This window comes from Alligator mississippiensis, chromosome 7 (assembly GCF_030867095.1).
Source record: "Alligator mississippiensis isolate rAllMis1 chromosome 7, rAllMis1, whole genome shotgun sequence".
Taxonomy (NCBI): Eukaryota; Metazoa; Chordata; order Crocodylia; family Alligatoridae; genus Alligator; species Alligator mississippiensis.
Window position 1 is genome coordinate 83,887,508 of NC_081830.1, and position 26,882 is coordinate 83,914,389.

A 26,882-nucleotide genomic window follows, 5' to 3' on the forward strand; every position below is an offset into this window, starting at 1 on the left:
CTACCTCTATTTTGTGAATCATGTCTGCACACCAACGCTAATATCGCACGGCACGCCACCTTCCAAGGATCTCAAGGTACCCCGGTGCTGCAACACCCCGCTGGAGAATCGCTGCTGTAGCTTTGTACCTGCATTAAGAAATGTTGCAGCACCACCGAGCACGACCGCTTCTGCCGTTACACTCAGCTATAGGCTAGGTTCAGGCATTTCAGATCATTTGAGCCCAGTTGACTTCCTTCCCCTTGGGCAGGGGGGTTGGACCCCACAGTCTCGCAAGGTCCCTTCCAGCCCTGATATGTACAAAATCTATGAAATGTTTAGCACAGCACAAAAACCTGCTCAGCCCAGTCCCAGATGCAGTGAGGTGAATAGGCTTAGGCTCCAGCACTTAATTCTTTAAACGAAGCAGGGATGTCCGTCTAAAACATACGTTGTCTTTCAAGCAGAAATCATGGGCCTGATACAGGACCCAGCAGGTCAGTTCTGATCTGTTGTAGATGGGCTGTCAGACTAGATGACTGCACTGGCCTCTTTTGGCCTTAAAAAAACCCTCAGGGATCCACCACTCACATTGGTCTTAAAAAAACCCCAGCACGTTTCACTGCAGTGTCAAGGCTTCTTCCTCCAAAGCACTGTTTGCATCCATCCGACTCACTTCCGAATCAGCCATACAGATCATTGGGCCTGTCCCGCTCTTCAATGCTGTCATCAACTCTCCATACGCACACAGAGAGAGGTGTCTATAGATGCACACACGTATGTCTATATACATCTAGACACACACATGTTTATGTGCCATTGAGCCATTTTAACACACCACAGCTCTGGCTTGGAGGGTGTCAAATATGCTACTTGGTCTCTGTTCTGAGCAACGTAGCCAGAGATTGCCACGGTGGGAGGGGGGGGACCCCATGCAGAAGAGACTCTGGGGGGAAGGACAAAGCTTCCTCACGTAGCGACATTCTTAGCCCTTTGAACCTCTACCTTAGGTATGTGCCTGCAACCCTCGGGTCAGATGGTGGCTCACAACACGGAGATCTTGGCCACTTGAGAGCAGAGACCTCAGGCTGTGGAATGCAGAACACACAGAAAGCAGAATTGTTTGTTTCTTGGCACAAAGACTCCAGAGGCTCTGGCCAAAACAAGCCAGTTACGGAATTACAGACGAAACCTTCTTTTTAACCTTCTTTACCCTGTAAAAAAAAAATTAAAAAATACTCAAGATGTCCAGGGAGATTTTCAAACTCCTGAATCGCGCAGCTGGCTGGTAAACACTTTTGAAAAAGGGGTTTGTTACCCACCTCTTCCCCAGCAGGGTATGGCGTACGACATACTTTAATGCGCAGTATGGCAGGGAGGATCATGCTTCGGCCAGGATTAAAGCACATCCTTTTAACTTGTTCTGAATAAACAGGAGCCTCACCCACTGCAGGAATCTAAAGTGCCGGAGTTTCAACTGGGTGAGCTCGTTTGCAATTCCTAATGGTAACACTGCTGGATAGGATTGAACACCTACCCCATGCCACCGGCGTGCTCATTTTATGCCTGTTATAAGCACAACTTTGGATCGTTTTGAAAAATAAAGTGGCAACTGTTGATCCTCCGGGATTCACAGTGTATGCATGAGGGCCACCCAGGTCTTCGATGCATATGCTTGGGCAGGAATTTTTTTTGGAAGAGTGGAGGTTGCCCAGACCTTCCATCCTCCCTTCAGGCCACTGAGACAAAATCCAAAGACCAGATGTTTGGTGCCTCCATGACTGTAGTTGCATGAGCATCTAGGAATTGAACCCAGGTCTCCTGTGCGGTAGACAAGGATTCTACCACTGAACCACAGGGGACTCCTGAGAAATAAGGTAGCTATGGGTTATTATGGAGAAGTCTATAGCCAGCAAGATCAGAGCAGAACTCACAGGTAATGCCACGCTCAGAGACACATACTCAAACAGCTGATTCTTTATACCAGGATGGTTTTAATCGCTCCCTGAATTAAATATTGGCAGATACAGAAAGTTCAGATACCGACTATTTTCCCGACGTTTACAAGACTGCGTTCCAGTGTCAGAAACCAAGGGCCTTCAGGCACAGTCTAGATATGCTGAGCGCTCAAAGATCACCCCTTCCCAGTGCTCGTGTGTAAGAGGCAGCATTCCCACCCTCCACCAGCGCCTTGCCACAAATCCATGTGGCACCACTGACCCAGAACACATGCCAAGTGAGCAGATCCAATGCATCTCCCCAAGGGATCTATTCAACACTCCTCTTCCTAAAGGGATAGTGGCAAGGTAAGCATGTTCGACATGATCTACAGACAATTGTAAGCTGATTCTCTGCTCCGCTCTTGGTGGAGAACAAGGTAGGAAAGTAGCACAGTGACATGTACAGAAATGCTGCTCTTCAGCGCTCTATTGCTAGCATGGGAAGATGGTGCAGTAGAGGTGGGCTGAAAAAAAGGCCGCCTTCATTCCTGCTACACACCCAAGACTTACCTTGGGACTCCTAGGTTGGCAACCCCTTGGAGAACCTTTCATTCTTCTTCCCTCCAATAAATAAATAAATAAATTAAAAAATCCCACTTGCTCTGAGTGTGTGGAACAAAAATCTTGTAGGGAGACTCAAAAATAGAATACTACTACTTAAAAGGAAAGCCCTTTCCTCACTTCATACTAGAACAGAGCTCAGGAGACTGCTTTTCCCTTAAGAGTGGCTGGTACTGTTGCTAACACTTGAAGCAGGGCAGGTAACATCAGCAAGTGAAAGGACTACTCAAAGCCCTGAGCAGCGCGCTCACCTGGTGCTGAACATCTCCATTCCCTTTCAAAAAGAAAAAAAAAGAAAAAAGAAAACCTTTCTTCTCCAAAGCACCATGTCTGCCAGCATCTAGAGGTCCAGGAAAGGCACGTCATATTGCTCCAGACAGCACTTCATTGGCTAAGTGCATATCTATGCAACCAACCCCCTGTAAGACAAGCAAGTGAGCATCTTCCCCTTTACGCACACAAAGACACTGACACAAAAGATGACGCATTTTGCCAAGACCACAGGACAAGTCCAAGTTAGATCCAGGCATGCCTCAAGGCCAGAGGTCCTCCTCCTCCTCAGAAGACAGCCCGAGGGCTTCTCTTTCCAAGGTACCTTAGGCAAACTCAAACTAGACCTTCTGCCACCACAGGAGTTCCAGGTCCTAAAGCCGCACTTTATGTGCCAACCTTGCCACTGTCCCTTGGGAAGGGGATCTTCATATGTGAGCTCAAAGAATGTCAGTGACTTCGAATGAACCTGGTCATAGGACCACATTTACACAAACCAGAAATAGTTCAGAATGACATGAATTTGTATGCATCTGTCTGTCACCCCACATTAGGAGCAAGAGACTCCCAATAGATAGCTTAATACACCATGTATAGGCCCCAAGAAAGATCTTAGACATATGCATCTCCTATTTGCCCCCACCGGTTCTCACATCATGCTGTGACTGTCCCATGTAAGGTGCCATTTGGGAGGGGAGGGCTGGGAATAAAAGTAATTCACAATGGGATTGTCAGTCAGTCACTTAGATTTCAGGCCCCACACCTACACACCATGCACTGGCATCGATCTTCCTTGGCCCACCCTGCCAGGCAAAGCCTGGCTGGTAAGAGGTCCCTCCCTCCCGAAAAGGCAGTGAGGAGTGCCCCATCTCATGTCAGCCTGCTGCGTCAGTCTTGGTCGCCTTCAGACGACTCTTCTTCTGCCTCTTCCAGCCACTGAATAAACTTCTGAAGCTGCAGGGACAACAAAAGGCAATTATGTAAAATAAACCACTCAGCAGAGATACTTTAACAAGATGACTGCAGGGTCTCAGCTGTCAGACATGACCACAGTTCAGAGGGCGGGGGAGACTGGGAGCAGTGAAAGGAGAGCAAACAAGCAGAAAGAGACAATTAAATCCAGATGCCATGGGAAACGGATCCTCCTCAGATCCCAAAAGAGGCCTCCTTAGGGCCGTGGCACCCCCAGAACCCCACTGAAAAGAGCAAGGTTGGGGCCAAGTCTTGACCCCTCAAAAGCTAAAGAGAAAGAAGCAATGACAGTTGCACCTAGTTTTCTTAAATACTCCCCAAGCTGTAGATTACCAGACAGACTGGAGACAATGGGCAGGGTCTCCATACAGACTAGTCTGGGACCTCCAAGGGCGGGGTGTGCTCAGCCAGGCAGGGACCAGCATCCAGGAGCACAACAGGCAGGCAGGGCCAGGACCCAGATCACAGGGCAGTGACAGCAAGGGGCCAGGGTCAGGGCCAGGGCCGATCCACTCCTCACATGATGGATTGTGACTGGCCTGACACAGGTGGGGAGCCCCCGCTCCAGCACAGGCACTTGCAGGCAATCACAGTACAGCACAGCTGAAGGGTGGCATGGTTCCAATGGACCGTGACCGAATTAGGCTGCCCCATGCCACTCAGCACAGGTGCACATGGGCAGCCCCAATACAACGTGGGTGCAGAGCGGCACAGCCCAGCAAGACAGCCTAATCTGGGCACGATCTGTTGGAGCCACGCCGCCCTGCAGCTATGCCATACTGGGGTTGCCTGAGTGTGCCTGTGCTGGAGCGGGTGCAGCAGGGGCCAGGTCACGGGTGTGCACTCCGCCCCCCTCCTGGGTTGGGCCGGGCACAATCCATCATGAAGGGAGTGGATCACAACTTGGCTCCGGCCTTGGCCCCAAGTTGTCACCACCCTGTTATTCAGGCCCCAGCTACCTGTCTTGCTTCCCGCCCAGCCGTGCCCCCATCCCACACACCTGGTTGAGTACACCCTGCCTGCGGGGGTCCTGGGTCAGTCTCCACAGAGACCCCGCCCACCTGCTCCATCTGGCACCCCCAACAATGGGCGCAGGGCAAACTGGTCAGGTGGCCAGACAACAGGGCTGAGTCCAGTGGCAGTGGCAACTCTGGTAGAGGCTACTAGAAAGATCCACCACAGCAGGGGCTGCCAGGAAGAGGCGTCTGGCTACCACACTGCCCCAGCCCTGCTGCACACCTGAGACCAGCCACGTGCCACAGCCTGGGTGGCCCCCACAAACCTGGGTAAGCCTGAGCTGAGGGACCCACCCATGGGCTGGATAAAATCCCTGGGTGAACTGGATCCAGCCAACAGGTCATATTTTGCCAACCCCTGGGTCAGATGCACACTGGGCTTGGATGGTTTAGGCATGGATGGTCCTGCCTGGAACAGGGGGTTGGATTTGATCCAACCCCCTGAGGCTCCTTCAAGCCCTATTTTTCTGCGACTCAATGACAAAGAAAGCATTGATGTTTCTGGCAATCGCAAGCCAGTTATGAAATGACTATTCTGAAACCAACCATTCAGCACTGCAAGTGCTCAGAGATGGGGATGCCAAGAGATTGGCTAACCAGGTAGAAAGGTGTCATGCAGAAGGCAATACTGCGTTTGGCCACAGCCCATATGAAATAGTTGTCTGGCTTAGAGAAGCTTCTCCAAAGTTCAAAGTATATGGTGTGACCCCAGCACTCAGTTCCTGCAAAACCTGTTAAAAAACATGTCTCCCTGTGCTACCTCCATTCTTTATTCAATCGCAGTCCAGTTACAGAAGAAAAAACAGACGTAGCTTCTGCTCTATGTAAAGGCCCTATGTATTTCATTGGTCCAATGTACCATGATCACTACTCCAGAAAAAAGCAGTCGGTGATCTCTAAAGGGCCATGACTCCATGCAAGGCTGTCTAAGGCAGCTAGTGAATCCTCCACTATTACAGACTTACCCGCTGGTTTCTGCGAAGCTGCCTGCCCTTATCAGATGTGTCCTGCCGAGAAAACCAATTGAGAATCATCTCTTCTTCCAGGATTTCCAGCTGGTAAAAGGCCATCAGCACCTGCAACCATCAGAGAACAGCAGCTGGGGATTACAGAACAGGCAACTCTTCTGGGATTAATACACTGAACAAACAAAGGCTTGTGAATTGGGACCTGTGTCTCCCAAACACAATCATGAGTAGGAGAGGATACAATGCGTTTCCTTGTGGTTTTTATTGATTAAAATGAATGCATTTCTCACAAGCCAGACTCCCAGCGTCTGGCTGCTCTGGTGCACAAACCATTCGAGTCAAAGATCCCCTCATGGTTTTCAACTTCAAAGGATGCAGGGAGAAGCATTTGGTGTTGAGAGTCCCAAACAACCCTCCAGCCTCCAGTTCAGGAAGCCATCTCTTTCCCTTCTTTAAAGTGCACTGACAATCAGCACTGAAATGGATCTTACAGGGACCTCTCATGTTTGCAGAGCCAGATGTATACAATTTTTGCAGCAGTGGCAGCAGGGAAAATTGCCAGTGTGGTTCACCTAGCCCTATCTGTAGCAGCCACATCTGCAACTCATCCCTGTACAGTCTTTTCTAAAAGCTGCCTTCTGGTGGGTGTCAAATGCAATTGATCATTTGTAGAATTAAGCTACTGCCTGATGCAGCAAGGAGGTGTCCAAGCAAATGCACACTTGCTTTCTGGTGCTTCATCACCACTTTATGCTCAAGTTGATAAGACACTTTGCAATGAGTCCCCTCACGGCAGAATATTTTGGCTGTGTATGCCAGCTCCAATAATAAAGTGTCACTTCAACTCCTGGCCACAGGGGAAACCTAGGCCCCTAGAACAATGGATGTGTGCCAGACAATCACTGTAATTCAAAGACATTTTGGCTTACTGAGCTGAAGTCTTTTGGCTTTAGTCCATGCTTAGTTCTTGTGTCGTGGCAGGAGTTAAGATTCCTCTTACTGAGGAACTGAAGTGCAGGCAAGCTCACAGAAGAGCTGCAAGAGAGACAGGGCCTTGCAAAGAAATCATTTGTCAAATGATTTTGGACTGGAAAGGGGAAGTTTAAAAGTCATACAGCAGAAATAATCCGGTAATTGGTGTGGGCGAGGGGAGAGGTGCATGTTTAATTCTCTCCCAGGCTGAAACTGTGGAGAGGCCTACCAGCCACATACTTTATCCCTAGATTACACCAGGTTCGGCCTGCACAAGGGGTCCCGCTCGATATGTCTGCTCATTTTGCATCCTGAAGGAGAGCAAATCTCATGTGACAGCTAAAAACTTCCTGGAATCTCCAAATTTGGGGGGGAAAGGGGCTTGATGCTTCAATGAAGGAAATCTTTATCTGTAAACCCTCCTGCCCATTCTGTAGCACCTCCAGTGAGTCAGACACTGCCAGATAGTAGCTCTGGGTAGCATGTTGTCAGCCAGTACTGGTCTCCAGCTATGCTCAGATATTCTTCCACATACCCCTCCCAACAGAAACAAAGAACTCCCCTTCCTGATGGAAGACAAGCTGATAAACCCAACAAAGCCACAGTTGGTCACAGAGCTGGTGGAAACACCAGTCCTCCCAGCTGGGAAGGGGAAACTTACTTTAGCCATTGAGGTGCAGAGGCCATCATGTTCCAAGAAGAACTCCTCAACAGCAGATAAGGCATCCAAGTGATCTGACGCCCGCTTAATGTAGTTCTTAAACAAAGGGGTCCAGCTCTTCAACAGCTGCAGGAGGAAAGAAGGTTTCCTGGATTACAAGACTTTTCAGTACCAACATGCCTTGAGCTTAGTGGGGACAGAGACCTTATAAAAGAAGTTGACCTGGAGAAGAACATTTTTGGAAGCCAACTGCATAACATCCAGACCACTTGAGTCTCCTGCCCAACACCTGAATAGGGCTAAGGGGACAGCTGTATGGACAGGATACAAAACTACTAGGTGTCCCCAGATGCATCAACTTCCGTCCCTGTTTGTGTGTGCGTAACCTGGCAGCTATGTCAGTGATGTGTTTCAGTGTTATAATAAAGGAGATTAATGGAGCCAGGTAGCCCAAAGGATGCCATTTTATAAGAGACAGAGGTAGGTCAATGAGACGCATTGAGTCCACAACAGCAGCTGGTATCAAAAAGGAGGTTCTGCTGGAAAGCAGCAAAAGCAACAATTATTCTTAATAGAACTAAATGTTAAAAGGGAAGACTGTGCGGGGTATAAATCCCAGCTGAGCCAAAGACAACACGGCAGGATGGCCTCCCTTTAGACCAAAAACACAGCAGCAAAAGTATCCAGAGACTCAGTCTTCATGTGTTCGAGTGCCTGCAAGGATAGTGGGTCTGCCAAGAGAAAGGAAGAAGAGACATAACAGACAGGAAGCTGCCATGTTACTAGCTGATCTCAGTTTCTCCCTCCAAGGCTTATATTTAATTAAACCTTTAGTTTAAGGATTCGGGGCTGACTCTTCAAGCACTGTGCTTCTGGTGGAATCCCCAGCTGCTCTCGCTGGTACACTGCCAAGAAGAGGAGACAGCACAAAGCAGCTTGCTGACCGCTGGGCATCTGGGAAGGGATGGCTCCAGGTAGCGTGGAAAGCGCGTGCTCTGATCAAGGTTTCCGAGAGCTTTCAAAGTGCCCAGCCAGAAAAGAACTCGACACAAAGCCTTCTGCTTAGCCTCACAAGGATCGAGGGCGAGTAGCTCTCTAACACAGCAGACGGCCATGTCAGCGAGCTTTCCTTCTGCTTAAATGGGTTACTTTGACAAGAGGCAAAGCAGTGGCTAAATATTTATAGCATCTCAACCTCCTCCGTGTGCACCTACCCAGCTGTTCTCACTCTGCCCTGCTGCAGCCCTGGGATAGCAGCTGCCTCTGGGAACGAACACATCTGCCTGCTGAGAGGACAGAGGAGCCCAGACAATAGAAAAAGGGACCTCTCTGGAGTTTCAGGGCAAGCCCTTTCTCCTCCATGTCCTCTCTCAGCCAACACTACCATTGAGAGGTAGCAGCTTTGCCAGGTGGAGAGCTCTGAGGTCCTCAGTGCCATGCACAGAAACCTGAAGTACATTCCAAGACAGCCAGGGCTAAGAACACAGTGCCCCACACCAGTGCCAGACAGCATCACAAATGGCTCCCAAGGGTGCCACACTCCATCTCCTCTTTATAATCCTTTCCCATCTTGGGCACGTGCTGGATCTCTGTGGTTTCAAGCATCCAGTGTGGGAATGAGGGACAAGAATGCAAGTTCAAAACAGGAGGATTTTACATATTTACCAATGAGTGACTCATAGCACATCAACAAGAATAGGGCACAAAGGTCCCAACCCTGTGGCATTGCAAACAACAGTGGAGAGCTGTAAGCTGGAGTGTTTCAGGAGCTATTTTAACCCCTGGGCCACCTGTTTAATGCCAACACTCTTCCCCCATCTCCAGCAACAAGTCATTGCATTTTACCCTTCTATGGGATCTTCCCCCCTTAAATGCACTGCAGCAATTATTAAGCAGCTTCCATGTCATGAGTGAAACTGTTCTGGAGGACGAAAGATTTTTCCATGCGAGTCTGAATGTGGGAAAATATGCTCTTCAGCCATTCTGAGGGATTGCAATACTTTGGGTTTGCACAGACGCAAAGGCAAAACAGGAATGTTCAAGACTTCTGCGACCAAAACTGGGTGAGATCCCTAAAGAGAAACACGACCTTGCAGAAAACCTGGCTAGAAAAAAGTCCACTGCAAGTTCCTGTCATGGGAGATTTCCATCAGTTCCTCTTACACTGGGTCCAGGCACCACTGCTTCATCCACTGCACCCTGAACACATGGGTTTGTTCCAGCTCTTCCTGTGTTCCAAAACCCAGTCCCTGCAGCTGGATCTGAATTTCACCCAGACTCGAGCTGAGTCAAGGTTGAGGAGGTTCATGACCATGCTTTAGGCATATTGTTTTGCACAAGTGCGACTGAGATGTGACTTCAATCAGCAATCAACTTGGCATCATCCATGCTGACAACTTAGCTCCTTCCACTGAAAGTGAGGATCACCAACCAATCCCTGAATAAGACTTCAGCTGCCGCTTTCCCCTGCACAGAGTTGTGAAAGAGAATGTCTCCTTCACAGAACTGGAGACGTGCCTCAAGTGCTGGACCCCAGACAACAGACAGCTACCCCATCATACCAGACTCTCAAAAAGCCACTCTCCAAGTCTGCCATCCTCATCCACAACACCAGGTTATGTGACAAAAATGGTCTTCAATCTGTCCAAAACATCAGGCCTTATAACAGAAGCCAGATGTCAGAAGTTCAGGGAAGCAGGAGTTTTCCTGCAACTTTTTTATATTATAGACTCCAGTATGATTCACAAAGACACCAAACAAGATGCCTGATGGGTGCTTATGGCAACACTGCCAGTTCAAGTTACCCAGCCCTGCTGATTTCTCAAGGCTCTGTGTTTCCTCCGAGAAACAGCCCTGACCATATGCCTTACTTGTGGGTATTTGGTTTCAAAATGTCATAACTTTGAGGGCTTTATGCTTGTGGAAGCCACTGCTTCAGAACACTGTGGTTTCAAGTCAAACTGTACATCATGACTATGGTATTTCCACAATTTTCCCCTTCTGGGCTGTCTTTGGAAGAGCGCTGCTATCCACCCTTTCACAACCAATCCCTCTTTCTCCACCATCTCTAAGACCTCACAGACCAAACAAAGCATGCGACACAGCTGCGTGAAGTTTGGCCACCTCCTGGCCGTAAGTGCCTTCACTTCGACCAAAAACTGTTTTAATAGGGCTTGGATTTTCTTGCACGAGGCTGTCCTAACCTAATTCCGGTACCAGCAAAGGTTCTAGCACTGTGCTATCCACACACAAATTGTCTGGCCTGCATGAAGCTACTGGTAGTGAAGGGTTCTTTGATCACAACATGGTAACTCTCAAGGAACACATCCTAGACAATGCATAGGCAGGTATTCCTGAGTCTGCTGCCTGCTTCCTTGGCCTTCTCCAGGTGTCTCCATCCATCTGCTATCTCTTGTCCTATACCCAGACTGCAAGCTCCTTAGGGCAAGGACTTTCTGTGTCTAGCGTAATGGGATCTGGGTCCTTGACTGGGGTCCTCAGCACTGTTGCAGTACAGGGCGTTCATCTTTACAAGGTTGCTTGATACACTGTCTCATTTTAAGTGTAATGCTGACCACCCATAACACACCTCTTCCCTCCCCTGGGAGTCTCAATTTCCAGTTTGGGAAATGCTACACTAAAATTTCTGCACATGGGAAGGACGTGAATACATAACACTGTTCCTGAGATGCACACACGTGGGCTACCCTTTTCAAGGGAAGACTTGGAGAAGCTGATGACCCTGCTGGAAAATTGTTTCTGCACATGACCACAGCAAACCTGCTTGCGACAGTACAAGTAAAGTCTGTATTCAATACATTTGGAAAGGGTATATGCCAATATGAATACATGCAAAACACATCTGTACCTGCCTTGTAAAATTCCACTTGTCTCGCCACATCATCAGTATACCTAGAAAATTAGTCCCTTTCGCCTAATTTTCATCATGCAAGAGGGTAGAGAGTAGATTTGCTGCTTACACTGAAAATGTTCCTGTCAATATGGCCATGGTGAAAAAAGTTATACACAAAACATGCCCCCTCCACACATCTTACCTTTCACTCATTTTCTGGCTAAGAATGCTGCATGCGCTTGTCCAGCATCTAGTACAACACAGCCCTGAACTGAGACTGGCAACACGGGGAACCACCTTGCTACGGGGCAGCTTGTTTTGTTTTTTTACTATATTTCTTTATTCCAAAAGGAGCTAAAGCCATGGGCTCAGCTCCTCCCCAGCTCAACCTACTTTTCTGCAGTAACCCTGTTTCAATGTTTCCCACATGCCAGATATTCACTGCAAGATCCAGAAAATGGTGGAGCTGCCTCTTATTCCAACTCAGCTCCCCTGTAGCAGCACCCTCCAGATAGTCAATTCTCTGTTACATTGCTTTACATGAATGCTTACAGTCTGAAGTCTGCTCTAGCATTCATCCCAATTCATTTTCTCACTGGAGTATATTTTTGCCTGAGCCTCATAAAGAACACTGGTAAACAGAACAGGAGGTTCTCCAACCTGGACAATTGAGCCTCGTGAGGAAGAACAAATGAGCATGAACCAAAGCGTTTAACTACTGCATGTTTCTAACAAGAGGCTGAACTAAGCTGCACTATGGCATCCACTTACAGAAGTGTTAGCCATGTTGCTCTAAACACCAAGGAAGTTTTCCGTGCATCTGCAAGCCACAAACTCCCCCATTCTCTGAAGCCAATGTAATAAGTGTCAAGTAGAAGTGAGTGTCCAACAAAAACCAAGTCATTTCCAAGCAATAATCTACCCCCACGCCTCTGAGATTCTTGTATGGCATGCAGCACAAGGGGAAGGGAGCACCCCGCTCTTGTTCCTACAACTTGTCAAATGTAAGTTGGCAGCAGGGAATGGGGCCTTCTCTTTTTAAAATCCCACGTATGCTGTACAATAATGGGAAACAGATGGAGAATCACAGGAGGGAGGAGGTGCACTCACAGGAAGTAATGACACGCAATAGTGTTGAGGATCCAATTCTCCGTCCAGCTGCTGCAGTGGGAACTCCAAGACCACCTTACTGAGCACCTGCATCACCTCCTTTAGGCTGATGTTATAGGCATATCTGTAAGGAAGAGGGGACATCAAAAAGGGACCATAAGCCTGCGGCCTCTGGCACAACATTCCAACCACAGCAAGTCTTTGCCTGGCTGCTGTCTGAAATCTCTCCCTCTAATGCAGAGCGCACTCTTCTAAGAGCAAAGCTGAATTTTAAACTTCCCCGTCTTGGCCCCAAGTCCTTTCTAAACCCAATCACGCAGTCAGAAGTATGCTCAAATTGCAACGGGTCTCCTTAAATGCCCCGCTCCTAAAGACCTGGCTTCAGAGTGTAATGTGCTGCTTTGCCAGGGACAGCAAGCTCACTTTCACGAGGAGGTTAGACAAGCATGTAGCTGGGGTCATCTGAACCCAGCACTCTTTCCTGCCTATGCAGGGGGTCAGACTCGATGATCTATTGAGGTCCCTTCCAACCCTAGCATCTATGAATCTATGGTGTCCTGAGGGAAGAAAGGAAACAGACTCATATTTAAGAAGCGGTGGGTAAAAGACACTATTAGATCCCATTCTTTAACTCTTGCCTATTTGACTGCTATGTAAGCAGAGTAGAAATGCCACATCAAATGTGGAAGTCTTGGCTCTGGACTTGTTGATTAAATAATGTACTGTAAGAGTGGTAGCTCCTTGCTTAAATTAACACAGGCATTGCCTACAGATATCCAAGAGCTATTTAATCCCTTGCCTTGGGACTCAGGACACTTTAATGGTACAGTGGTTGCAGAGCTGGGCACACATTGCATCAGCTTACGTCACTGGTCAGTTATTCTCCTAGACTGCCATGCCCATGGTTACTGACATTGTTTCCCTTTTTCTTTTTTTCCAAAGCCCCATGTGTCAGGCTTATTAGATGTAACACATGGGAACTGCAGTTCAAAGGCAGGCACTTACTTCAGAGAGTTTATTTCCAGGACCAGGTTGTCACAGGAAATGTTCTCCTCCTTGCCCCTCTGCAGGGTGCCCAAAACTTCATTCTGGAACACTGGAACCAAACAAGGACAGGCCATTAGAGGAGACGTGGAAGCCCAGCACCCAACTCCTCCCTTGACAGAGAACACCACCCCCTTGCCAGGTGCAGGGATAAGCCAGCTAGAGGGCTGGCATTTGCCATGTGTAACCCAATGCATATTCACAATACCTGTGAATAAATGCACCATGCATGGAAAAGAAGAGAGAGTTAGAGTCCACCAATCCCCTCAGCCTCCCCTGGGAACCAGTGCAGGATTGCCCCCCCTGACATCTCTGTATTCTCCCAGGGCTATGCCCAAATCTGTGTTAAATGGACTTGGACAAGGGGCTTCTACCATTCTCTGTTCCACAGCCTAAGGAACATCAAAGGCCCATGAAAAATAAAGCACATGAGAAACACTGGTCAGGAAGCATGAGACAATGCAACACAAGATGTTTTGAAGCACCCTCATCAGCGTAAGGCTCACTCCAGTGGTTACAGGCTCAGGGTCTCTCCCCCACCCCAGTCTCAGGTCTCTTACGTTTGATGTCATCCAGCTGAGGGGAAGCAGACCGACTGTCCAGCTGCTCGGAGCCCAAGCTTATATCACTGTCTGTCTCACTCTCTTCCCCCAAATTCAAGTGGGGGCCTGAGGAAGACAGAAAAAAAAAAGTCACCTTTAAGAGGCAGCCCTGGGAGTAAGGGAGCGGCAGTCACTCAACTGGTGGGGGAACAGGGGTACCGCAGTGCCGCCCTTCCACAGACAGCACTGAGTTATCTGCCTAGGGGATTTTCTACTTCTAGGCCCAGTCATTCACAACCTAAATGGGAAAGTGGAGCCTGATGCCAAGGGAATTGTGCTTCTGTAAGCATCAGAGAAGGCAGCATGTGGCCAAGGTTACAGAGAAAGCATCTCAATCAAACTGCTCACTCTCAGTCAGCGAGCAACAACTCAATCACTTGAGCTGGAAGTCTGGCAGGACAGATATAGCCTGAGCTGAGTTTTTCTAGGGAAAAGGACAATCAAAGTACGCACCCCAAAGGGACAACAGGAAAACCTCAGTGACAGGCAACAGTACTGGAAACTTAACAGGCTTCCTCCCTACCAGCTCAGACACAAGCTTGGAAGTCTGTTATTTTGATACAACAAGCCTGTGCAGGAATAGTAAGAGCTGAAACCATCATTTGGAGAGCGTAAGAGGAGTGATTCTGGTCCCTAAATGCTCAGAAGGCAGCTTTGTGCCGCACAACACCATAACTATAGTCAGGACCCCATGGACTACACCACTTGGGCAGTCAGAGAATTTGCCACAGGATCCATCCACAGTTGAGAATCGTGCTCCAGGATCTCAGCCTTCCCCTTTGAATAAAGTGCTTCTAGCCTTTTATGGCTGTGGATAAACTTTTTAAACCAAAGCATCATCAAAGAAGTAACATCTGTCAGAGTGTGAAGATCACTTGGACCAAGTGCTCCAGGCAAAAGTAAGAATCTCCTCATTTCAGCATGAGTCAATAGTCTAACCCAGAGGTTCCCAACCCCCTTAGACTCCAGGCCTCCCAGAAAATGCCCGCTCTTCACTTTCACTCATTTCTTGGCTATATACATAAAGAAAATACGAAAGCAATTTTTCTGTGGCAAAGAACTTGGAAAGACCACGGCAGAGCATGGATGGCCTGAGGAGAGCAGAGGATGGCTTGGATGCTCTGCATTCCTTTTGAAACTCTCTGGGTTGATCTTGTGACTCAGGTATAGGTGCTTGCAAACCTAATGGTGCTAATGTTGTGTGGCACCCTTCAAGAGATCTCACAGCACCCTGGTTAAGAACCACTGGCCAAACCCAAGAGCATTCCCCTGCCCTTCCCCTCTCCTCCTGGGTATAGTCTAGCCCAGCTTTCAATCATGGAGTTTGCATCCCCTTCCTCAGGAAGCCATCCTTAGTCTAGCTGAGCACACCAGGTTTTATCATCTTACATACAGACATTATTAATGCCCCCTCAGCAGCTCTCCCACTGAAGGAGCACATGCTTGTATGAGTCTCTCTATTCCCAGGTGCCTATATTAAGCTTTCCTCACCCCACAGGCTCTGTCTCTGCTCTTCCTCATCCACTTCGTTCTCATTGTCCGCTCTCCAGAGATATCCTCTGCCTTCTGACCCAACCACCAGCTTGTTGTAGCCTGAAAAGAGATGACTGTTTAGAGGGGAACATACAGGGACAGCCAGGAGACCTGATATGGACTGCCCTCTCGTGGGGGAGTGAGGGCAGGGCTGAGGGGTCTGCACTATAGGTGACAGACTCAGCAGGGCCTGGGTCGCCCGTTGACATGCAAGGGCTGTAGCTCTTTGGCCCAGGCATGTGGGGAGACAACCAAGCTATCCTTTCATCTTGGCCTACAAGCAGCACAGTCCAACTGGCTTTACATACCCTGACCCATGTTTAGAACCCTAAGCAAAGGGGGGCCGATAAGAGTCAATATCCCATGGGCCAAGAGGGATACGGTTCAGGTGCTCCCTGAAACGTAGAGGAAGAAGGAAGACCAGGTATCAGCCTCTATCCTGAACTGAATCACTGGTTAAGCATTAGTCAGTCATCTGAGTTTTGGCATGGTCTCATATCCTAGGGTGAAAGCACAACACTAGAGTCCCCAGTGCTTCATGCCAGAACTAAGAAGCTGAGTGCTGGGCAGGACAGTAATATCACATTATCCCCAAGGAAAAGGCTGCAGGGAGCTGCAGTCACTCCGCTAATACTATATACAAAGCTTAGCATAAGACTTTCTGACACCCTGGGGTTTGAGAGAGCTCAGAATGTGGGCTGGGCCACAGAGGGCAAAAATTCCACACACGACAAGCCCCAAGAGTCCGTAAGAAACACAAACCTTTTAGCTTCACTTTGATCTCCTCCTTGTTCACCCCAGAATCATCACTGAACTCATCATCATCCTCCTCCTCCTCGTCTGGGGGGTGCAATGAGATCACTGTGCCCTCCGGGAGGGTGATGTCAGGACCCACCACCACCTGCAAGTGAAAAGGTTACACACTTATGTGAGGCACAACAACAGCACAACTCCCTCTGTTGTTATCCCCATCTCCTTCAATAGGCAGCAGTTACCTCAACACTGCTTACCCCTGAAACTCCTCTGGAACTAGCAGTGGTGTCTAGGCACCAAATGAGCCAGACTCCTTACACAGGGGACAGGGTAGGAGAATTAATCCACAGCCCAACCAGAGGAAGACCTGGAGCAGCCCTCATTCTGGGCACTGGACTGGTCTATTCGATCTAGGCCCATTCCAAGTTGCCCTGGTCCAACCATTGTCTGAGCGTGAGCAGATGGAGCTCTGCAAACATGAAAGCAGCTCACCTGGGAAGTGAGGACGCAGCGAGGCTTTAACTTAACGCTCTCCTTCACCTCAGCTTCATCACAGACAAGGGACTCCCGGATCTCCGCATCATTCGCTACCTTGACCCCGTTCCAGATCAGTGCTCCATCCAGGATAACTCTGTCACCTGTCACCCGCAAGCACAGAAATGAAGATCAAGGGAGATCCCAGCTCCCAGCCTGTATTTCAGCACTGTGACAATGCTGAATGCATTGGAGAGAATCCAGACCATTTGCTCTAGAACTAAAGGGTGCTCTTGGGCACAATAGAGAGCAGATGTGCTGGCTGAGCCGGTTGCAAGGCTCCAGTCCTCTCTCGACCAGGGCAAGCAGAAGGAAAATGAATGGGCAGTCTGTCAATCCAGCTAGACTGCAGCACTAACAAGCCTCCCACTTGTGGGTAAAGTGAGAACAATGAAGCTTTATTCAAAATTGTGAAGCAAGGATATGCCAGGAGCCTTGTGGGCGTGAGATCGGGATGTGGAGATTGTCCACCCCCAGGGCACCAATCTGAATGAGGCAGATCAGTTAAGGAGACGTTATACACACAGCCCCTCGGCACCTAAAGCTGCTTCCTTCTCCCCAAGCGAGAAGTGCCTTCCCTCTCTCACAGCTTGTTTCATTTGGCATTCTGGCATTAGCTGGATCCCCAACATGCAAGGCCTGGACCCATTCTCTCCACCCAGAGAACGGAGCCTCCCCACTCCCTCTCCTCCCATGAATGCCAATCTGGCACCGATCAGCACAGCTGAAGTCCCTTGAATCTCAATGGCAGCCTCAATTTGCCTGTGTGCTCACCCCCACACCTCCCATCTCTGGCACTCACCTATCTTGCAGTTCTGACCAATAACACTGTTGGTAATAGAGCAGTTGCTGCCAATGATCGTTCCCCAACCAATGAGGACGTTCTCATCCAGCACACTGTCATGACCCAGGCTCACATCCCGCCCACGATAGATGTTGTGCTTGGAATGGGTGTAGCTCTGCGCTGGGTCATCGGTGAAATTTATCTCTGGAGTCAGAGGATAAACCCAGCGCCGGATGATATCAGAACACACAGCTTCATACATCTGCAGGTTGCAAATATGGGCACCATACTCCTCGGTGGTCACATGCATGTGGATCTGGTTCCCCAAGACCTGGGAAACAAATAGAAGAATGGCAGGGGGCTAGGCTATTTGCAAAGAATTCTACTTCTTGTACAGAGCTCTATTCCTAGTCACCTGCCACACACCCATTCCCTCTACAAGCCACTCTTCTTCCTACTGTTTTTGCTCCCATGCAGTTCAGGCCCTCTATCAGGTGCCTCACACTCCCCCCTAATAATCTCCAAGGACATCTAGGGCATTATCCATGCTAAACTACAAGGCTCTGGTGATCTAGTTTTCATCCCAAATGTTCCTGAACTCCAGGCTCCCAAGTGTGTTATAAGGCAGACTTGTTATCATCCTGAAGGCTTTCAGAAGGCATATCACTTATACAGGGTTGCTTGCTTATCGGCTAGCAAGGGCTGGAACAAAAAGCATTACTTCTGCTTATGTCAAGAGAGATTCACAAAGCCATGTGGATGGTCCAGAACTGAAATGCTCCTAGGATGAGGTTCCCACTCAGGACAGAGAAGCATCAGCAGAGGTCTGTAGAGACAGCTAGCATATCCCTGCTGATGTGACACTGTGTGCTCTAACCAGCATTGACATTTCTTCCCACTACAGAAATCCAGCTGTACAGTTAGAAAGGGAAAGGGCCTTTGCAATCAAGTTCTGCTATTTACAACTTGTATTATCATAGCCTAAAAAGTCCAAACATGGTCACAGCCCTGTTATGCCAAGTGCTGACAGTCTCATGACAGTCCTCGCCTTAAACAGGAAAATCCAATGTATTGTTCTATTATAGGTGAACTGCGGTTACGGTCGCATCAGATTTTCTAGATGAAAAAGACAATTTTTTGTACCGCCTATCCTTCTGCACAGAAGCCTGGGCCAGGAGAAAAGCAGGTGCTACTGTGAATCAGGAATTGTAGGTGCTAGCGAAGGACAAAATTGTCCACCACTCCTTCAGGACAGGCTAGAACACATGCCAGGTTATAGCCTGCATGGAAACCCTTCACACAAACACAGCACATGAAACAAGGCCCCAGCTACCAAGAAGTCACTTGAGAAGCCGTTAGCTTCTGTGAGGTCAAGCAAAAGTAGGTTGTCTCCTTCTCACCTCCTCATTCACCAGCAGGCCACGCACAAAGTCATCCCGAGTTTGATAATCAAAGTTATCGGTGAACAACTCTGCCACCTGCAAGCAGAGAAAAAATATGACAGCAATGCACAATCAGCCAGAATGCTGCCAAGACAGTGCAATGACTAACACTGAACAGTATGCAACGCAGGAAGACAGTGCTCCTGCCTTAAGGAGCAAATGGCTTTTCCTATCAGCTTGAGAGAAAGCTGTGACCATCTCCACCAGGAGCGCTGTGGGAGAAGAGATGGGCAGTGCACATTGAACAGGTTTCACTTTTTCAAGAGAAAAGACACCACTTTGGTACTGCTGGCTGCTCAGCCCAGCCTAGCTTCATAATTTTGCTGGGACAGAGAATGAAAACCAGTTCTCCTAATGGCAGAAAATCAGCTACTGAATCTAGGGTGTAGTGGGAACACCCCTGACTGTTATACCAAGCAAGAAGCGACCTTTGAGGGAGGCTCCCTATCCCCAGGTGTCAGAGATGCCATCTCTGTTGCTGTTGCCTACACAATACTCAGACAAATTTAGTTACGTCTATTTTATCCTGGTCAAGCTCATCCAAGTATACACATCCCAAGCCACTTCTATTCTAACTGTATCCACAGCAACAGATGCTAGAAGCTAACAGTACAGGTACAGTCCAAGAATCTGTCCTGTTTCTTGTGTCCATGACCTGCTTTCCAGATGATGCAGCAAGTACAACTGGGATTTCAGGATGCCTTTTCTACTTAGCAGTGTGTTCCCACCAGACCACCGCCAGCAAACTAGCTACCAGGAAAGGATGTTCCCCTGCCCTACAGAGCTGCAGGAGCTTACCTGTGGGGAACAGATGCTGATGTGACAGTCCAGCAAGTCATGGCGCACTTCCACATTCTCAATATTGCTCTGGAACAGGTTCTGGAGAGAGAAGAGAACACCAAAGGGCTGAGCATTGCAGGAAGTATCCGAGCCAGAAAACAAAACCCTGCACCAGTGGGGGCATCATCTTGAGAAAGCATTTCAACATGCTGCAAATCAGGAGAATGTCCCCAGATCTAAACTACCACCCTGGTCACACAGGCAGCAACAGTACTTTGTGAACTGAAAGATGAATTATTGCAACAAGGGATAAATCAATCCAGCAGTGTCCCTCACAAGGAAAACCTCCATGAGAAATGAACTAAAGCACTAATAGGGATGACATTATCAGCAGCCTCTTTACACTGGGGACTGGGAGCTACATGAAAATGAAGCATCTATAAAACTTAAAGACCACCCCTGGATTTCTTTCTTTAAGACTGTGCACCTCTTTTTACTCATCTAAAAAGGGAAAGCGTGATCCAGATGAGAACAGTGGTCTGGGAAAGGTGCTGCCTAGCCACGTGACAGAGAAGGGGCTTTAAGAGACATTTCATTGACTATGTGCCATAGCAAGGCTCATACAAGTCATCCTTGCTGCACACAAAGAATCCCAATGGAAATGAACTGATTTATAGTAACTGTATTTAAATAAGAAATCAACCCAATCTGGCTTACCCATGGTCCCACCACAACTATGTTGCCCTCTCATTCCCAATGTGACTACAGAGCGGGGATAAACTGAAACATCAGGAGGTGTAAGTTCTCCTATGCCACTTACCCCGCTCTGTTCTGCAAATGGAAGCATTAAGGACAGCTCCCCCAGCCCCAGGTGTTAGCAAAGTGCTGCTTAGGGGCACAAACAATCTTTCACCTGCCGCCCTCACTGAACACACCATGGGAAAGGGAAAGCGTTTCAGCCCCTGGGTCTTCTGGTAGTGCAGGACACGGTTTGTTGCACTGTCCATGGCAAGAATGACGTCATCCTCCTGGCACCTGGCACGATGACCTGGCGAAGACTCTTTGAAAACCATTGTCATCACAGACACGTTCTTCTCCAGTTTACGGCGCACCCTGAGCAGAAAAGGGAGCATTGTAAGCGATGCTCTTTGCTCTTCCTGAGGAGACATCAGAAAGCTTCATCAGCAAGCCAGGCTGGTGCTCCTTCTCCCTACACACCTACCTGTGCTCTTCCAGGGCGCTAGAAATGTTGATGTTGGACACCACATCCCCAGAGACGAGGAGGAAGTCCGAGCGGACAAGGGACTTGGCATCAACGTCTCTTAGCACATCACCAAGCGAGCGGTACAGGTCAGAGGTAACAAAGCGCACGGTATTTGGAGAGGTGTGGCAGCACCACTTGGACTTTCTGGTTGGAAAGAATGAATGAAAGGGTTACGCTCACAAAAGTCTAGGCTATAACACGGTACCCCGGGGGGGGGGAGGATGACAGAGTTCTGCCTACAGGTATAATAAGTATCACATTACAATAGGAGGGTAACAAGCAGACTTAGGCAACATTATTTTTGTAGGACAGACAGAGACAAAGATGCTAAAGCCTCAAAACCACTGCTTTGGAAACAGGACTCATCTATGAGGAGAGTTTTGAGAAAGGAAGTTAAAAAGCAATTATATAAAACCACGCAAGGAGAGCAGGGAGGAAATGCAGCTGCCTGCTGCGCTTTAGCACATGGGGCTATGGGTTGTGGATGCAAGACACTTTTAAATGGAGAGCTGTCCCCAGTGTGCCAAGTGCAGTGGTGAGAAGGGTCAGGCAAGAGAGTAACAAGGCAAAGCATTGTAGTTTCAAGGATATCCATGTCAATAAATCTCTAACCGGGAAAGCTCTGCCTGTAAATACAAGCAGCAAGACAATCAAGTACCAACATATACATGAGCCCCAGACCAGACAGACACAACCTTCTGACAGTGCTGCCACACCTTGTCTCCTATGGGAGGGATGTTTCTCCCTTCACACAGGCAAGAGAATCCACTGAACACCCCACCTCCTGGGAACAGAACAGCATGCAGCTTTCATCAGCCAGAGGGGTTACCATGATCTAAAAGCTTAGAGAGCGGTTAGATAAAGGGAAGACACAGCGAGTTTGCTAGAAAGCGTTCCTTACTGTAAATGCTCCTTTATCTCAGCGGACTTCCAGCAGCAAAAAACAAAGGTTTCTTCTACTCCGGTTGCAGTAAGGAACTCCAGGGTGTAGTCAATCATGGCCACATTTGCCAGAGGAAGGAGAGCCTAGGGAAGCAAGAGAATGAGCTGAACACATGCTCCAAAGTCAGCAACAGACTCTGCCAGCTGCAGGACACACGACTTTCAGCGGTGTCAGAATAATAAAATCTATGACTGCCCCCTCACCATTTCCAAGGTAACATGAGCGGATTCCCACAACAACTCTGAGGGGAATGAGAATCCTCCCTGTTTTAGGGACCCAAAAAGATAAACATGCCACACACAGGCCCCTCAGAAAAGCTCACTAGTACTCAATGACAAAGCTGCAAAAAAGGACTGCGAGTGCCGATTCCATTTCTCCAGCTCTGATCATTAGAAAAATATTGTCATTTATGAATGATGAAATCAAAGGAATGCCAGACCTCAGAACAGAAAAAGAAAAAAAACCTAGAAAACTTATATAAGTGAAATGAAGACTATCCAGCAGTTGAGGATTCATGTTGTTCCTTCAAACATCATCTACAGCTGAAAGATCACTTAGAATTGGTTTTGAATCCATGATTTGGAACTAAAAAATGATTGTTCCTTGACAATGAAAAATGTACAATTTTTTCCTCTTTCACAACTCAGCCAACAAGCAAGTACAGATCCTGTAATCAGGACTGCAAGAATATTTAAATAGCCAATGAGACAAGACAACAGCTCAACCCGACATCTGATTACAACACTCTACTTTAGCACCATACCCTTAAAATTAGGGCAAAATATTCTCTGATTTGCTGGCGATTTCATGGGAAACATTACTGCTGCTTGTGGGAGCAACTTTGCTTCTTCCTGCTCAATCAAAAATGTGCTTGTCCTACATCACCACCAGAAGATGGAAAGCAAAGAGTACTATTGACGCTGTCCCTCCAGTCCCCAGCACTGCCACTGACATGGTTTGGATTTGTGGTTTGTTTTTCCTCATTGTAAAATGACTCCTAGTCTTCCCGCAGAAAAAAACTGATGCATAGAAACGGACATACAGTCAAAATCTTTTGACATGCTCCTCCCCTTTGTATTACATGTTCCTCCAATACTCAAGACAGCAAAGCAACCAGCTTGATAATCTCTTTTCACAGTGCCGTGAAATGCAGCACTTATCTTTTATTCACAGCCAAGACTGGAAACATAAGACCACGTAAGAGAAGGCAACAAACAGCCCATCGTGGCATTCATAAACATTCCCTCCAACAGGTACACTTGGCTAATGCACACAACACTGCATTCCTGTTACTGTCACTCCGTCTAGATTCCTTTCATCATTGTGCTCTGAGCCCACTTGTCATGTCTCATCAGACTAGAAGCTAGCTCTTTGGAGCAGGGAGCGTCTTACCACACTGGTACAATACCCAGCACAAAGAGAACGTACGCCTCCTTGTCTGCTTTATAGTTTTCTCTCTCAGGCTATTTTCCTGTTTAGGGGCATTATGCTTTTTTAATATGCTACAGCTTGCATCTGAGAACTAATAAGATCTCAAAGGACTACTCTACCATTGTACGGACTAGTTTGCGGACAACATTATTTCCACGCTTAGTTTTCTATTCTACAGCCACTTCCTCTGCAGCAATTCAGAAGCTGGCACATCAACCTCCACCCCAACCTCCTGGTCTTAGAAAAGAAGCAAGGCAGCATCACACTGTCCACTAGTTCACTGTTAGAGTAACTTTTAAAAATCTCCTCCATTAAACATAAATTGAGCTTCTAATCGAGTTCCCATGCATCTGTGTCACCTCCTTTACGTTCTCTCCTGTGCAACTCCTTTCTGTTTTGGGGTACTTCGTTTTTTCATGTGCTGTCAATAAGGCTTTAACAAAAGCTTACAGATCTTGATTAAGGCCAGAAGGAACTTTTATATCACCCATTCTGATCTTCTATATATTACAGGCCTTTAAATGTCATTCGGTTACTGCTACATTGAACCCAACAACTTGTACCTGTCATAAGAATATAAGTAGTGCTGTACTGGGTCAGATCAACAGTCCATCTAGCCCAGTATCGTGTCCCCGACAGTGGCAGTAGCAGATGCTTGGGATGGGGAGTTTGCAAACTGAGTACCCCTGTGTCATCCGTATTCGGGCCTTAGTTAGTTTCTCATGGAGGTATTCCATTACGGATGCTGCTTGTTGGGATAATTCACCTTTCAATACACAGAGAGCTGTTGCCACCTGTGTGACCAGGGTGGTAGATCAGACTTGGGGACTTTCTCCTGATCTTCAGCCAACTGAAACGCCTTCTCAAGACACGCCCCAACCAGTGGACCTGCAGCATCTCTGACTATGCTAGTCCTGGCTCTGCTAATGGATTTCAATCCTACCCTTCCCCTCTTTACTAATTAAGCAGTGGGGGGTCCCAACACAGCTTCGTTAATACAAAGGTGTCTTTGAGCCTGAAAAGGTTAAGAACTACTAGTTTATCCCAACCATGCAACTGGTCCAATAAACCGTCACCCACAAAAATACTCATGTCTTGAGTATTTCCTGGACCATCACGGCTATATCACTTGAACTCGGTCTCTCACTGCGAGGTCTGCCTTAACATCTTGCCTAAAGTGTGGCGATATGCATGGCTAGACAGGGGATATACGTTCCAGATCCGACGCACAGACCAGTCGCACATTCTGGATCTGGGACGGGCGTCGTGTGCAGCGCAGTCCTGCTCCTGCCACTCACCGGCCGTGCTGCACAGCTCTGAAGCCCCCACCACATGCAACTGTCCTAGAGCAGCACACGGCTGCTTCAAGGCTGTGCTGCACGTGGTGGCCACTCTGTGAAGAGAGCTGTAGTGGGCACTGCATGCAGCAGATGAGGCTATCAAGTGAGCCCTGCATGTTCCCTGTAGATCACTCTGAGACTCACAGACAGCAGCAGGGGCTGGACAACATGGCTCTCTGGGCCAGATCCAGCACATGGGCTGCATCTTTGACGCCCCGATCTACAGTGACCCCTGCCATACCTTCCCTGTCATCCAGCACCCTTAGCTTAGAGATGCCAGGATTTACATCCCTGACTGTTCAGGTAAAAGACTACCGCACACCTCCAGAAGAGTACCCAGTCAGCTGGAAAATTTCAAGGAATGGAGAATCCACCACTTGGCCATTTGTTCCAATGCTCAATCCCTTGTACCAACAGAATATGCATTTTATTTATCATTTAATTTTGTGTCTGGCTTCAGCTTCCAGCCCCTGGCACTGGCTATGCCTTTCTCTGCTAGACTAAAAAAAACTATTAATATCCACGATAGTTTTTTAGGGACATTTTTCATGTTCCAAGCCAAATCAGCCAAACCCATTCCAAATCCGTGTCATTCAAGAGCCACGTGCAGGCCCGGCTACCAGCAAACATCCTCCATCCCCGCCTGGGGCTTCAGACGCTTCCAAATCATTTGGCGGACGTCCTATATGGAGGCCTGAGCCTGGAGGCTTAGGGTTTGGATGCCCCCGAGTTTTGCTTTGCATATGGCTGCAGAAGCAAGTCAGGGGACTCTCTATCGTGGACCATTATACCTGCTGGGCTCAGCACGTGATGAAATGATGTGGGGTCTGGACATGATGATCTTGCGAGGTCCCTTCCAGCCCTAATGTCTATGAAATCTATGAAAGAAACCCTCTGCAGTCAAACTCCTTTTTGGCCACCTGAGGTTTGAAATGCCGAGGCTTCTCCCATACTACCAATAGGCTCTCAAAGAAGAAAAAAGTTTTCCTGGTGGAAAACATCACGGCAGCTTCCCCCTCCAAAACTGCTCCTCCAGGCCGCCGGCTATCGGCCCAGCAGGACCGGGCGGGAGCTGGCAGCAGCCCACTCCCGGCAGGGCTTCTCCCAGAACAAGCCCCGAGCCTGGGTTCGTCGACTAGCCCGACGTCTCTCTCCGTTCAGATGCTGCACGAGCTACACCTTAGGGAGCTCCCACGGCAACCCGCTCTTTGCTTTCCACATGCGACGTCCAGTCCGTCCTCGCCAAGCCGGTCTGGGCGCTCCGGTCCTCGGGAGGCGGGGCTGGCGATCTGCTGGCGTGACAGCGAGCACGGGGAGCTTGACATCCGCGCACAGCCAAGCCGGCGTCTTCTCCCGTCGCACGTGCGGCCGCAGACACGAGCCCCTGGGCGCAGACGAGCATCCCCCAGAGGATCCCCACTAGAAACACCCCCCCAGCTAGGACAAGCCTCTCCCTGTGGCGGATGGGGTCACCGCGCACCCCGGCCCACGGAGGAGGGCAGCGCCGGGGGGGACCCCAGGTGCCGGGGCCCGGTGGTGAGGCTGGGCGGGGGGGGAGGGGTGTCCCGGCCGGCCCCTCTCACCCGCGGCCGGTCCTTGGAGATGGGGAAGAAGCGGCGGTTGAAGCTGTCGGCAACCAGCACGGCCTGGAGCGGGGGCGGCGGCTCCTCTTGCGGCTCCGGCCCCCGCGCCCCACCGCTCCCGCTGCCCCGCTTCCCGGGCCCGCGGGCCGCCATCTCCTCACGCGGCCTCATCCGCCACTTCCGCTTCCGGGCCCGCTCCGGAAGGAGCAACGGCAAGCCGGCGCGGACACACTAGGCGCGCTGAGACGCTCCACGTGGCTGTCGGAGTGTGGCGCCTGCGCAGGAAGGCTGCAGACGGCGTGGAGGGCGCCCGGGCAGGCAGCGCATGCGCAGAGAGCAACTTGCTGTGCCTGCAGTGCAGCGGGCAGAAGCCGGGCTACCCCGCGCATGCGCAGGGGTATTACTCCAGCCCTTGTCCTGTGCTGCAGCTGACCCGTGGCTCCAGGAGCTGTGTGGGGCTCCGCCTTGCGCTACCAGGCTTGCTCTT

At 49.1% G+C, this 26,882-nt stretch overlaps 1 protein-coding gene across 1 annotated transcript; it reads right to left on the minus strand.

Moving 5' to 3' along the window:
• Positions 1-1,953: 1,953 nt before the first annotated feature.
• On the minus strand, positions 1,954-26,590 carry EIF2B5 (eukaryotic translation initiation factor 2B subunit epsilon). The gene is made up of 16 exons (XM_006260798.4): positions 26,396-26,590; positions 22,000-22,124; positions 21,057-21,242; positions 20,770-20,947; positions 19,853-19,933; positions 19,013-19,090; positions 17,631-17,943; positions 16,787-16,932; positions 16,304-16,442; positions 15,500-15,601; positions 13,967-14,074; positions 13,368-13,458; positions 12,363-12,486; positions 7,400-7,525; positions 5,764-5,874; positions 1,954-3,764 (listed from the first exon to the last, which is right to left on the minus strand). The coding sequence occupies exons 1-16, from the start codon at positions 26,564-26,566 to the stop codon at positions 3,699-3,701; spliced, it is 2,145 nt and encodes a 714-aa protein (XP_006260860.2). The 5' UTR covers positions 26,567-26,590; the 3' UTR covers positions 1,954-3,698.
• Between the last annotated feature and the right edge of the window lie 292 nt (positions 26,591-26,882).